Source organism: Carcharodon carcharias, chromosome 5 (assembly GCF_017639515.1).
Source record: "Carcharodon carcharias isolate sCarCar2 chromosome 5, sCarCar2.pri, whole genome shotgun sequence".
Classification (NCBI taxonomy): Eukaryota; Metazoa; Chordata; class Chondrichthyes; order Lamniformes; family Lamnidae; genus Carcharodon; species Carcharodon carcharias.
The window spans coordinates 38,678,623-38,692,392 of NC_054471.1; the positions used below are offsets into that span (position 1 = coordinate 38,678,623).

The 13,770-nt window shown below is 41.5% G+C and overlaps 1 protein-coding gene across 1 annotated transcript in view; it reads left to right on the forward strand.

Annotated features, from left to right (window-relative positions):
• The first annotated feature begins 907 nt into the window (after positions 1-907).
• Positions 908-13,770, forward strand: part of mertka (c-mer proto-oncogene tyrosine kinase a) — a 144,055-nt gene continuing 131,192 nt past the window's right edge. The window contains exon 1 of the mRNA XM_041187248.1: positions 908-1,187. Coding sequence (XP_041043182.1) covers positions 1,130-1,187 — 58 coding nt within the window. The 5' untranslated portion in view covers positions 908-1,129. The remainder of the gene's footprint in view (positions 1,188-13,770) is intronic.

Below are 13,770 nucleotides of genomic sequence, written 5' to 3' on the forward strand. Positions count from 1 at the left end.
GCTGCAGTGGCTGGCCAGTCTAACATACACCTATCCATATATCATAGCCACATATCTTGTCTATCTTAAGGGTTTGGTTCCCTTCAGTTGCAAGATATAAAATCTGTTAAAGCCCCTGACTTTTTATCGAACGGTAACCGGGATACGAAATTTCGTTCCGAATTCCTCAGAAATGACAAAATCTACTTGAAGTCACTCTGAAATCTCACATATTAAAATTCTGTCTCACTTTTATTTACTGTAACAGCAGGGCTACAATAACATTAGCTTGTGTTTTTTTCTGTCAGATCTCTGGAATACAAGATAAATGCGGATGCTGGAAACCAGAAATAAAAAACAGGTGTTCGAAGAAGAGTCATATTGGACCCGAAACGTTAACTGTTTCCCTCTCCACAGGTGCTGCCAGACCTGCTGAGGTCTTCAAGTCCCAACAAGCAGTGCCGGGGACCAGCGCGGTAGCCACTGCCTTTTTCCTCTGCGAGGGAGAGAGAGGAGGGGAGGGGGTGTGTTTAGGGAGCAACTCGTGGGGAGGGGTAAGGTTCCCCCCTCAGCGAGGTTCATTTTGTGCTCAAAAACATAAATATTGTGCTCAAAAACCCAGCGGGTCAACTGTATCCCTCTCCGCAGATGCTGTCAGACCTGCTGAGTTTTTCCAGGTATTTTTGTTTTTGTTCTTGTTCTAGATTTCCAGCATCCGCAGTTTTTTGCTTTTTTTCGTATTGTGCTCTCCTTGCCTGTGAGTGAATTCATTTCCAACTCTCACCCTGGGCTGGGATCACGTGCCTTTGGCAGAGCCGCCTCTCCAACAGGCGACAGTTGCTGAAGAGAATAAGAAACCCAGTTTGCAGTCAGCAACCGAGCAGTGTTGCATTATAGTTGGTGCTCCTTCAGATGAGGGGGTGATTTCCTCCGTCGTTAGCAACACTGGGAGAATTCAGTGTCATTCTTACTCCTTATCAAAAATAGGCGAAACCAGGAGTTGTGCGGTCAAAAGTTTGGACAATTGCTGCTGTGGGGCTTTCTGCAGCCGGTTCGGGAGCCCCAAGCGGCAGCTGCTTGAGGTGTCGCCGAACCCCAGCCACTAACCACGCTCCGGGAGAGCTGGTGCGGACAAAGCCTTTCGGTCAAGATGAAACGCTCCAACTTCTGGACATTTACTTTGTTTCTTCATTTGGCCCGCGGATCTGGTGAGTTGCTGAACAAGATTTTGAAACATGCATCGACCTTAAGTGAAGTTAACGAGCCCGTGCGCGCGCTCACCTGGGGATATACATTGTGCATATTTAAACTTATTAAAATAGTGATATTAATAAACCGCAGTAGGTGGGAAAGGCTTTCGCGATCTAAATTCATATGTAAGTAACGCTTTTAAATAAAAGAACAGAAAGGAGTTACAACATGTTCTCTAATGCCCTTCCACTTTGATGGGATGGTGATCTGGTTTACTTAAATTTAGATTTTTTTAATGGTATTTTATAGGTAAAGTAAATGGTTTCTACTCCCCCCACACGCGCGCGCGCGCACACACACAAACAAACCCGCAAACTTGAGATTCAAACAAAAAATGCTGACCACACAGTATGCGATAAAGGTTTTCCAAATCGTGACCTTTCTTTCGGATGCTGGTGGATTTGTTGCATATCTTCAGCCTTTTCACTTTTTTATATAGCGCGTAAATTCAATGGAGTTTTTTAAAATTTGTTTGAAAAGTTCCACGCTCTCTCCTCACCTTGATATTAAATGAACGAAAAGTTGCAGCTGTACGTTTGCATTCTTGGACGAAAGCATTTCTGCTCTGTTCTCTTAATCCAAGTCCTGGATTTTCTTTTAACTGCTGGGAATGTGTTTAGCTGACCATAACAGGGGGAGGATTAGCGCGAGCAGTAGTCTGAATGAAAACATTGGAAGCCCATGGCCCCTGGTTATCGTACACTGAGATTTGCTGAGTGTGACTGACAGCAGTTAGTGACTGCAATGGGGGAGGGTGACTCACTTTTGCTTCTTTAAAGAAAGAAATAATTTGCAATAATACAGTCCCTGCCATGGCCTCCGACGTCCCAAAGGGTTTTAGACCCAATGCAGTACACTGGAGTGCAGTCAGTGTTATAATATAGGGAAACCCAAACAGCAACTAATTTGAACACAGACAAGTCCCAGAGCCAGTAATTAAATTGAAACCTTATTTATATAGTGCCCTTAACATAAGGAAACATCCCAAGGTGCTTGTCCAGATAAGACCAGATAATCTTAGTTGCTTGAGGAGTAATTGTTGACCAGGGCCTCTGCTTTTCCTTGAATAGTGCTATGGGATCTTATATGTCCACTCGAGAGCCTGTGCCAAAAGTGCTTTATTAGACATCTGATTTTTGTTTTTGTTCTTTCACGGGATGTGGACATCACTGGCTCGGCCAGCATTTATTACCTATTCCTAATTGTCTTGAGAAGGTGGCGGTGAGCCACTTTCTTGAACCGCTGCAGTCCATGTGATGTAGGTACACCCACAGTACTGTTAGGAAGGGAGTTCCAGGATTTTGGCTCTGACAGTGAAGGAACAACGACGTAGTTCCAAGTCAGGATGGTGTGTGGCTTGGAGGGGAACTTGGTGTTCCCATGGATCTGCTGCCCTGTCCTTCTCGGTGCTGGATGTTGCGGGTTTGGAAGATGCTGTCGAAGGAATCTTGGTGAATTGCTGCAGTGCATTTTGTAGATGGGACACACTGTTGCTACTGAGTCATTGGTGGAGGGAGTGGATGTTGACGATGGTGGATGGGGTGCCAATCAAACAAGCTGCTTTGTCCTGGATGGTGTTGAGCTTCTTGTGTTGTTGGAACTGCACTCATCCAGGCAAGTGGAGGGTATTGCATCACACTCCTGATTTGTGCCTTGTAGATAGATAGTGGACAGGCTTTGGGGAGTCAGGAGGTGAGTTACTCTGCAGAATTCCCAGCCTCTGGCCTGCCCTTGTAGCCACGGTATTTATATGACTTGTCCAGTTCGGTTTCTTGTCAATGGTAACACCCAGGATGTTGATAATGGGAGATTCGGCAACGGCAATGTCATTGAATGCCATGGGGAGATGGTTCAATTCTCTCTTGTTGGAGTTGGTCATTGCCTGGCACTTGTGTGGCGCGAATATTACTTGCCACTTTTCAGCCCAAGCCTGAATATGGTCCAGGTCTTGCTGCATCTGGACACAGACTGCTTCAGTATCTGAGGAGTCGTGAATAGTGCTGAACATCGTGCAATTGTTCGCGAATATCTCCACTTCTGACCTAATGATGGAAGGAAGGTCATTGAAGCAGCTGAAGGAACTTCTGCAGTGATGTCCTGGGACTGTGATGACTGATCTCTAACAACCACCGCCATCTTCCTTCATGCTAGGTATGATTCCAACTAGTGGAGTTCCCCTGATTCCCATTGACCCCAGTTTTGCTAGACTCCTTGATGTTACATTTGGTCAAATGCTGCCTTGATGTCAAGGGCAGTCGCTCTCACCTCGCCTCTGGAGTGGAGCTCTTTTGTCCATGTTTGGGCCAAGGCTGAAATGAGTTCAAGAGCTAAGTGGCCCTGGCAGAACTCAAATTGATTGTCAGTGAGCAGGTCATTGCTAAGAAAGTGCTACTTGATAGCTCTGCCAATGATGCTTTCCATCACTTTACTAATGATCAAGATTAGACTAATGAGGTGGCAATTGGCTGGGTTGGATTTGTCCTGCCATTTATGGACAGGACATACCTGGGCAATTTTCCATATTGCTGAGTGGATGCCAGGGTTGTAGCTGTACTAGAACAGCTTGGCTAGGAGCATAGCTAGATCTGGAACACAAGATCCCTACTACCTCACGCACCACTGCCAAAACCTTTTTGAGCTTTCCCCTCCTTGCTTCTAAATTCCTCAAACCTCAACTTATACAGCTGTACCTCTGTTCTCTTCCCCATTCCCATCCTTGTGAAGTTCAGTGACGCTTCATCTTCATTCTCAAATTATTGCATCCTGTCCACTGTACCAGTGCTTTCAAAAGCTCCCCAAAAGAAAAATCTTGAATCATGCTTTCAAAGTACCCACTTCATTTTTATTTTCTTTCTGTCCTGCTCTGTCATTCTTTTGTCTGCTCTGGAAAGTTGTCTGAGCAATTTTTTTTACCAGTGTAGAAATACAAATGGCTGTTGCTGAGGTGGCAGTATGACATTTTATTTTCAAGCTAGCAAGTTGCCTTTTCTGTCTCCATGAAACTGCAAAGTAACTTTTCTACTGTGTAACGTATTGCATGTCTGGTTCCAGGTGGTCAGGAAGCTGATGGCTTCATACACCCAGTGGAATTCCTGTCCAAAAACCTATGACAGGAGCTGCTTTTGTATTGCTTTCAGTACCCTGCTAGTGACACTGTGTCCTGATCCGTGCGTCTTCTGGAGCTGGCTGCAACCACCAAAGTAAACCACCTAAATTTGCTAAGTCTGGTTGCTGGGGAGACCAATTTTCCTTTACTGGCACTACAATCATATAAAAGCAGCTTTGGGCATCTTAATGTTACTGTTATGCTGACTGTCCCTGCATATATGTCCATGTTCTTGTAATCCACAGATTAATTTAAAAAGAGTTAAAAGTGCCTCCATCTCCTATATGTTGAATCTGTCACATTCACAATGTGGCTATGTTAAGTCAGCGACTCTATTATGTAGTTCAAAATCATGTATGTAGTATCTGTTTCTGTTCTATGGTACAGGGGTAGCTGGTCTTTAATAAGGTTGGGCAGTCTGCTATGGAAAATGTGTCCAAGCAGAGTGAGCTGAATCTCACATTCTACATCTTTGAAAATTGTATTGAATGGTACTGTCATGAAGCTATTAATGTATATAATATTATTGGAAAATATTTTTCCTTTAAAATAGAGGTTTAGTCTGTGGACGTGGCTTAATTGGATTAAAGCCAGCTGGTCTGGGTGCTTTGATGTGCACTAGTTTTGATACGTAAGAGAGATAGCGGCATTTGCATTTTTTGAATAGAGCATTCAAGAAATGGGGTGAAAACTTGACTCCAATCTAGCAGTTACCAAGCAATATGTTTATATTACTAATAAAATTGGTACTATGAAAGGGGTTTTATTGTTAGAGAGGTTTAGTTCAGAGGTTGATACAATGAGAATTAACATTCAATGGGAGTGACAGGTATCACTTCAGTTTTGGGTGTGCAGAGCAGAGGCAATATAATATCAAAGCCTATAAGCCTACCACTGTGTCTGCAAGGAACCAAAGTGAGAAGAACCTCATTTTGAATTCATAAAGTGAAAATGCTTTGCTTGGTTTTTGGTCAAAGTCTATGGGTTGATGTTGCCTTAACGGAGATTAGTTTGGGAATTTATTAAAAGTTATGATAGTAATTTGTAACCATGTGTTTATATATTTTAACCTGTGTAAATTAATAAAATGTTTCAGTTAGTTTAATGTAAAGCCTCGAACTGGTGGTCTGATTCCTGAATTTAGAGTTGTATCTCAAACATAACACTTAAAATTATAGGTTATGACAGTTGTTTAAAGTTTCCCTCTGGTATTTTTAAATAACTCTGCTTTACCAACTACATCGGTCATAACAGTACAAAAACAGTGCTTGTAACTGTCAGTATTGATGGTGGCATTTATTGTTGGGCACCCACAGTGAGTGAGAGGGGACAAATGGTGATGGGTTTGCAGACCTACTTCCCTGAAATTTATATTTCCAGTTTAAGTATTGTTCGAACCAAAATCTCCCATCTTATCACCAGGCATGTACGTGCTGCCCTTAGTGCTGTTTATTCACTGCTCATCAACCCAGATAATTTTAGTCTCCAATTGACTTGGAGGATAGATAGGGTGGGGGTGGTGGAAGGCTACATTTGTTTACAAATAATTGTAACAATAGTCTATCCGTATTGAAAGCCAAAGGACAGCTTCGCAACTCCGGAGACTATGAAACGGGATGTGGCCTTCGCTGGCTAGGCCAGCATTTATTGCCCATCCCTAACTGCCCTTGAGAAGGTGGTGGTGAGCTGCCTTCTTGAATCGCTGCAGTCCATGTGGTGTAGGTACACCCACAGTGCTTTCTTTCTCCACATAATATAATCCATTGATGCTCTGCTCAAAGGAAGAACACTAAATTTCATTCCCTACTTCCACTTTAAAACAATCAGCAGCACTATTACGATATAACCTCTGTTCCTCTCCTCAAGATATTGATCCAGCAAGGGGAAAGATCTTCAGGGTTATGGGGAAAGAGCAGGTATATGGGCCTAACTGGATAGTTTCTTCAAAGAGCTATCGGGCATGATGCGCCAAATAACCTCTATCTGTGTTGTATCCCTTCTACGATTCCTTTAATGATATCAGTTGACCCTGAATCAGCTATCTTGTCTGTTCCATGTACCCATTATGCTATGGATAAAAAAAAGTGCTTTTTCTCCGATTCCATCTTTGCTTGTAAATATTATGTTTGTGTCCTCCACCCTGAACTCATTGCCCATTGAATAGCTTGCTTACTGAAGTAATTTCGTTCTATAACTGATACAATGAGACGCCAGCAGTTGAGTTAATAGAATCAGAATAGTATTTGCAATACAATGGAATACAAAGCTGCTGGCGATTCTAAAATCTTGAGCTTTCAAATACTGTTGCAGCTAACGCATTTAAGGAGTGATGGGAAGATCTATTTTTGCATATTGTTTTGGCAAGTGTAGTGAACTCTTCTTCAGAATGAAAGGCATGGCTGTCATGGCCTTTCAAATAGTTATAAAAAGTTCTTTGAAGTGGAGCTTTTCAAATTACAAAGAAATGTGATCATGGTTGTCGTCAAAACCTGAACCAAAAGTAATATGTGGAATGAATTCAAACCTTCCATCTTCTGAAGCACATCCTCAAATGCAGGAAGAAAGAAAAACTGCCGTTGCATATTACATTCCCTAGGACAACTGATAAAAGACTTCAAGTGCGATCACAGTTCTTATGCAGACAAATACATTTGCGTGGTGTGATGGCCCATGTGCTTTTGGGGAAAAATCTATACTTTATGTTGGAGTGGTGGTCCCTTTTAGATCTAGGTTCCTCTGAAAGATGATTCCTTGTAAAAGACAACTTGCTTCTGATTAGACCAGGCTGCCTGGGAAGGTAAACAATATTAAAAAAAGGAAAACAAGAAGTTAATTACAGAAGGGAGTAGGTTCTTGTATGGGTGGTTCTGTTTTTCAGGCAGTTTAGTTTGGGGGAAAAAACTGGCTGCAGGGAACATTTCTTTCTAGCAGAATTTAGTTGAAATTCTGTGTTTCGGCTAATAGGGTTTAAAATCCTTGATAGCTGATGGATTCCACTGATGGATTCCACTAACAGTGAGTTGGACTTCTAGGATAGCCAAGCTGAGCCAACAGAGAGACTACAATTGTGGGACGGCTGGAGGGGATTTGAAGGGACAATCTGAAAGGAAGTAAGTGGAAGGCCTGAGAAATCTCAACCCATGAGCGAATCTTTGAAACAGTGCTCAGGCCAAGTGGTTAATCTTCCAGTTTCTGATAAGTGTCTGACCTGAGTTTTTTGAGGTATTAGTCAATTGGTGTAGAAGGAAATACGAATTAAAAATTTGGTTTAGAGTATAATTGTGTTGATTGTACTTTTAATATCTTTAATGCACCTAAGAGTGTAGCTTTTAGTTTTCATGTTTGATTTTTGCTTAGTAAAATTCATTTGTTTTAAACAGTGACCCTTATGGCTTCATTCTTTCAGTACATACCTGGGTTGTTAGATTTCCAAAATAAAATAAACATTTCTGGTCTCTACCAAAATCATAACAATGGTACTGGGTAAGGACCTGCTAACAGCAGTAAGGTGAATGATAAATTTGTCTATTTTTAGATGGCATTGGTTGGGAAAGGAAGTTGGCTAGGGCATCTTTGCTGCACGTTAAATATCACAGGATCCTTAACATCGATTTGAAGCAAAATACCTCACTTTTGTCACTTATGACAAAGCAGTTCTCCCTTAGAGCTGCATTATATACAAAAGTCTGCAGTTGGGCCTGAGGCTACAATTTTCTGATTTTGGAGGCAAGAGTGCTCCCATCTGTGCTAGAGTGATGATAAGAAATGAATAGGCCCTTATTAAAATTCTTTCTTCTTTAAAGTTCTTTGATAGGAAGGTCAACTCCAAGCAAGACTTCTAGAATGGACCCAACGTTCTCTATTTTAATCTAAAAAATAAAATTGGGAATTTTCATAAAGATATTTATTCAGAACATTAAATGTAGAGGAAAATAGAAAAGCGAGTAAAAAATCCAAAGGAAAATTCAATATTATAGTCATTTCGTATTTTACTGCGTATGAAGGTCTTGATTTCTTCAGATGTTTGATTTCCTAATGGTTGAAACTTGGTCCAGTGACTAGCTGAACCGTTCTAAGAAGGTGTAGCACTCAATCATCAGTCTGTGTTGAGTTAGCTAATCTTAGTTGGGGCACTTTTGGGGACTATTTATCATTGAACATATTTCCCCTGGACGAGGGATGATTTGAGGGAAAGATCAACCAGGGTTTCTACCTGAGAATCATACCCCTGCAGATGTCCTCGCCGCACCCCTGGAGTTAACATTCCAGATTGCGACCTTTCATCGACTATGTTTTTGTGGTCTAAAGCATTCTGCCCTTTGAACTGATAGTCCTTGTAGAGCTCGGGAACAGTGGAGGGAAAACGTCTCCATTAAGTTTATACAATTAAACATGAAGCAGGCATCAGCAGCAACAACCTGCATTATTATAGCACCTTTTAATGTAGTAAAACATGCCAAGGTGGTTCACAGGAGCATTATCAAATTTAACATCGAGCCACACAAGGAAATATTAGGACAAATGATCAAAACTTGGTCAAAGAGGTAGGTTGCAAAGTATGACTTAAAGGAGGAGAGAGTTGATGAGTTTTAATGAGTAAATTCTAGACTTTTGGCCTGGGAATCTTAAGACATGACCATCAGCCATGGGGCAATGAAATTCATGGATGTGCAAGAAGCCAAAAGTTGGGGACAGCAGCAACCTTGAAGTTATTTAAGGTCTGGAGGAAGTTGGGGGGGGGATGGGGAGGGGCACCGCCGTGTTGAGAGATAAGAAATTTAAAGTTGAGGCTTTGCCGGACCAGGGTGTTATTTGTTCAACTGTATCAACTACCCTGTATAACATGCCTTGTGCCTCTTAAATCAGTTCAGTTTAAAAAAAAAATCAAAACAGAAGTCATTATCATATTTTTCACATCACATATCAATAATAGTAATTTTATTGTTGCACAGGAGTTTTATTTGTTTTTTGTTTCCTTTTTAAAATGGTTTAAGAATGTTTGGTCTGCAGAAGAGACAGTACATTATTGTCTTGTACTCAATCTCTCTCAAGTTTGGGAAAGCTGGTAACAAATGGTAACTGGCAAGCAAGGCCATGAAAACTATTGGCAGACGCTGAAAGAATGTGAACTTTAATCCACTTGAAAGTGCTAAATTCATGAGGCTGCTTCGTAGCAGTACTGTTTTCCCATCAATTTTCACCCATTCACTTCAGAAGACATTGACTTATGCTGAGGTGTGGATGCTGATCTCTATCCAATCATCAAGTAGCTTACTACAATCCGTGTTTAAGCTGAGCTAATGTTAGCAGGGTCACAGGAGCATAAAGGAAAGAAAAAATACTTGCATTTCTGTGGTGCCTCAAGTTTCTGATTAGGACTTGAGTCCACAACCTTTTGACTCCAAGATGAGAATGCTGCACCCTGATACCTGGCATCACAGCCAAGCTCAATCTACTCTTACCCATTGTCCATAGAAACATCCTTCAAGCAGGCATGAGTGGCTAGCAATCAAGAATGCTAGTAATCATGAGTGCACACTCTGGGAACATTTCCTCTCTCTAAGCCAGGAACACTGAGTTGAATTAGTCTAGCGCGCCTGTTACTTCTGTACTGAGGCCTACAAACCCAGCTAAGATAGAGGTCAAATCTGGTACTAATAGCTCGGTGACTCACTTGTTAAACTCGCTGAATTGAAAACCAGGCAACTTACTTTAGTGTGTCAGCCATGGCTCAGTTGGTAGCACACTCGTCTAAGTTAGAAGTTGTGGGTTCAAGTCCTAGTCCAGGGCTCGAGCACAAAAATCAAGGCTGACACTCCAGGGAGGTACTGAGGGAATGCTGTAGTGTCAGAAGTGCCATCTTTCGGATGAGATGTTGAACCAAGCCCTGTCTGCACTCCTAGGTGGATGTAAAAGATCCTATAGTAGTATTTCAAATTATCTCCAGTGCCCTCGACAATACTTATCCTTAAAGCATCGTCTCAAAGGTAGATTATTTCATCATTACTATACTACTGTTTATGGGATTTTCCTGTGTGCAAATTGGCTCCCGTGTTTCATACGTCAAAACGGTGACTACACTTCAAAAGTACTTCATTGGTTGTAAAGTGCTTTGAGATGCCCTCTAGAGATGTTGTGAAGGCATTGCATAAATGAAATTTTTTTAACAAGTTAAACTGCCATGCACAGTCCTGATCTCCATTTTATAAAGGCACTGGAGAAATTGTGAAGGAGAGTCACAAGGATGAGCTGAGAGGTCATACCTATCAGGAAAGACTGAAAGGTTATGCTGTGAGGTGTGAGGAAGCTTGTGAGGAGTACAGATACCAGTGTGGACCAGTTGTGGCCAAATGCCTGGCTCTGTGCTGTACAGCTTACAGCAGGAGATTGAAAACAATTTACACCGGGAGTCTGAAAACAGTGTGAGTGCAGAGGCAGTTGGGAGTCTGAAAACAGCACAAGATAACAATTACTGGCATCACAGCAAAGAAACAATTTGGTTGTTCCTCGGGTTTAAAATTGTATTGGCACTTTACTTTTGTAAGTTGATAGTAAGGTGATTGGCCACTAAGTGCTTAGTGTTAGGGACAGTATGTTAGTAGCCAGTTTAGGACACAGGAGTTAAGGTAGATCTATAAATAAAATAAAACTGAAACTTTAAAATTAAAATAACTAAAGTAAACACCGAAATCACACAACTGTGTAGTTAAAGAACATGTAACTTGTAGTTGTCAGTGGTACTAGCATTTAATGAGTACAGTAAATTGTAGCATCCATAGGAATTACTCTAAGTTAATTAAGAACGTAATTAAATTAACTAAATAACACCTGCCCAGCCATTGTTACTTATGTTATGTTGCAGCAGTGGAATTTGGGAAGTTTTGGACGCCAAGGTGATCCAGGACAAGCACATCTGCAGAGAGTGTAAGCAGCTAGAGGAATTTTGGGTCTGGTAGCCGAACTGCAGACACTGCACAACATAAGGGAGGGAGAGAAATATCTAGACACTCTGTTCCAGCAGATGGTCACACCTTTGAGAATAGGGTCATCTCTTTTGATCAGCAGTGAGGGACAGGAGGATGTGAAAGTGAGTGAGGCAGGTAAAGGGACCGAGCAGACAGTAGTGGAGGATCCTCAGACTTTGTAATTGTTGAACAGGTTTAATGTGCTCACAACCTGTGTGGATGAAAGCGAGGTCTACAAGGTGGATAAGCAGGCAGGCCATTGGCACCATGGTACAGGAAGCCGTTCAAGCAGGGGGAGCAAACAGGAATGAAGTGGTAGTAGGGAGACAGTATGGTGAGGGTGATTGACACTGTTCTCCGCACCAAAAAGCGATAGTCCAGAAGGCTGTGTTGCCTGCCAGGGTTCAGGACATCTCAAGGCTGGATGGGGAGGATCCAGTTGTCGTGGTCCATGTAGGTACCAATGACATAGGTAGGACAAGGAAAGAGATTCTGCATAGTCAATATGAGGAACTGGGTACCATATTAAGAAGCAGTATCTCCAAAGGTAATAATCTCTGGACCTGAGCCACGTGCAAGTTGGATTTGGGCAAATAAAATTAGGGGGATGAATGCATGGCTCAAAGAGTGGTGTGGAACAAGTGGGTTCTGGTTTTTGGGGCACTGGCACCAGTATTGGAGAAAGTGGGGGTTGTACTGTTGCTGGGGCGAGTTTTCTTGTGAATTGCATAACCAGGGATGTGGAAAGGTAGGATGGGGTATCAAAGAAGAAATAGTGAGACTTGTCAGAAATTATGGCGATTCTCATGGGGGATTTTAATCTACATATAGACGGGGACAACCAGATGGGTAAAGGTAGCATAGACGACGAATTCATAGAATGTTTTTGAGAGAATTTCTTAGATCAGCACGTCCTGGAGCCAACCGGGGAGCAGGCTACACTGAACCTGATATTGTGCAGTGAGATAGGGTTAAGTAATGATCACATAGTGAAGGTGCCCCTAGGTAGCAGTGATCAGAATATGACTGAATTTTACATTCAGTTTGAGGAAGAGAAGACTGGGCCTAGCACTAGTATTTTAAACTTAAATAAGGGCAATTACGAGGGTATGAAAGCAGAGCTAGCCAAAGTGAACCAGCAATTTAGGTTAAGGGATAGGTCAATGGAGATGCAGTGGCGGACATTTAAGGGGATATTTCAGAATACAAAAAATAGATACATTCCAACAAGAAAGAAAAATTCCATCGGGAGGATCCACCATCCATGGTTAACTAAAAAAGTTAAAGGCAGCATCAAACTTAAAGAAAAAGCATTGAATTGTGCGAAGATGGGTGGCAGGTCAGTAAATTGGACAGAAGATTTAAAAAAAAAAGCAAAGAATGACTAAAAGATTAAAAAGGAGGAAAAGATTAGAGTACGAGAGAAAGCTAGCTAGAAATATAAAGACAGCAAGAGTTTCTATAGTTATTTAAAGAAAAGTTGACTAAGTGAGCGTTGATCGTATAGAAAGTATGTCTGGGGAATTAATAATGGAAAATAAGGAGATGGCAGATGAACTGAATAGGTACTTTGCATCAGCCTTCACTGGAGAGGATACAAATAACGTCCCAGAAATAGCTGAAATCAGAAATTGGAAGGGAGGGAGGAACTCAAGAAAATTACAATCACCAGAGAAGTAGTACTTAACAAATTGTTGGAACTGCGGATTGACAAGTCCCTGGTTTCTGATGGATTTCATCCTAGGGTCCTAAAAGAAATGGCTAGTGAGATAGTTATGCACTGGTTTTAATTTTCCAAAATTCATTAGATTCGGGGAAAGTTCCATTAGATCGTAAAATAGCTAATGTAATTCTTTTATTCAAAAAGGGAGAGAGACAGAAAGCAGAAAACTATAGGCCAGTTAGCATAACACCTGTCATAGGGAAGACGTTAGAAGCTAATATTAAAGACATTATAACAGGGAACTTAGTAAATGCTATGATTTTAGCTTGAAACCAGCTTCATGTTTCATTCGTTTTGCCAGAGGACCCATTTTTGCTTGTCGTTACCCATGCGTGGTCTGTTCTGCATGGGCGTGTCTTAAATTTCCAAGAATCTTTCTGGCAGCACAGCCTGTATCACTCGCTTGACCCCATGAGCTGACTTATAAGGTGAGTATAGCACGCTTTTCTGACGTGAAAAATTGATGCTAAATCTAACGTGAGTATAGCATTTTTAGCAGAAAAGAGGACTTTTATGCAATAAAAAAATCAACTTATACGCCACTGAAAGACCTAAACATGAATCTTAGTGCCAAAAAATAGGGTCACCTTCAATGTTGGGTCACCTTATACTTGGCAACCTACTATACACAATTTGTCGGTGCAAAATAGTGCCTATGTATTTTTTTTTCAAGTAGACTTTGTTTGTATTTTTTTTCCTTTTGGATTGTATAAAATCATATTTTCTTCCAGGCCCTCTATCTCTTT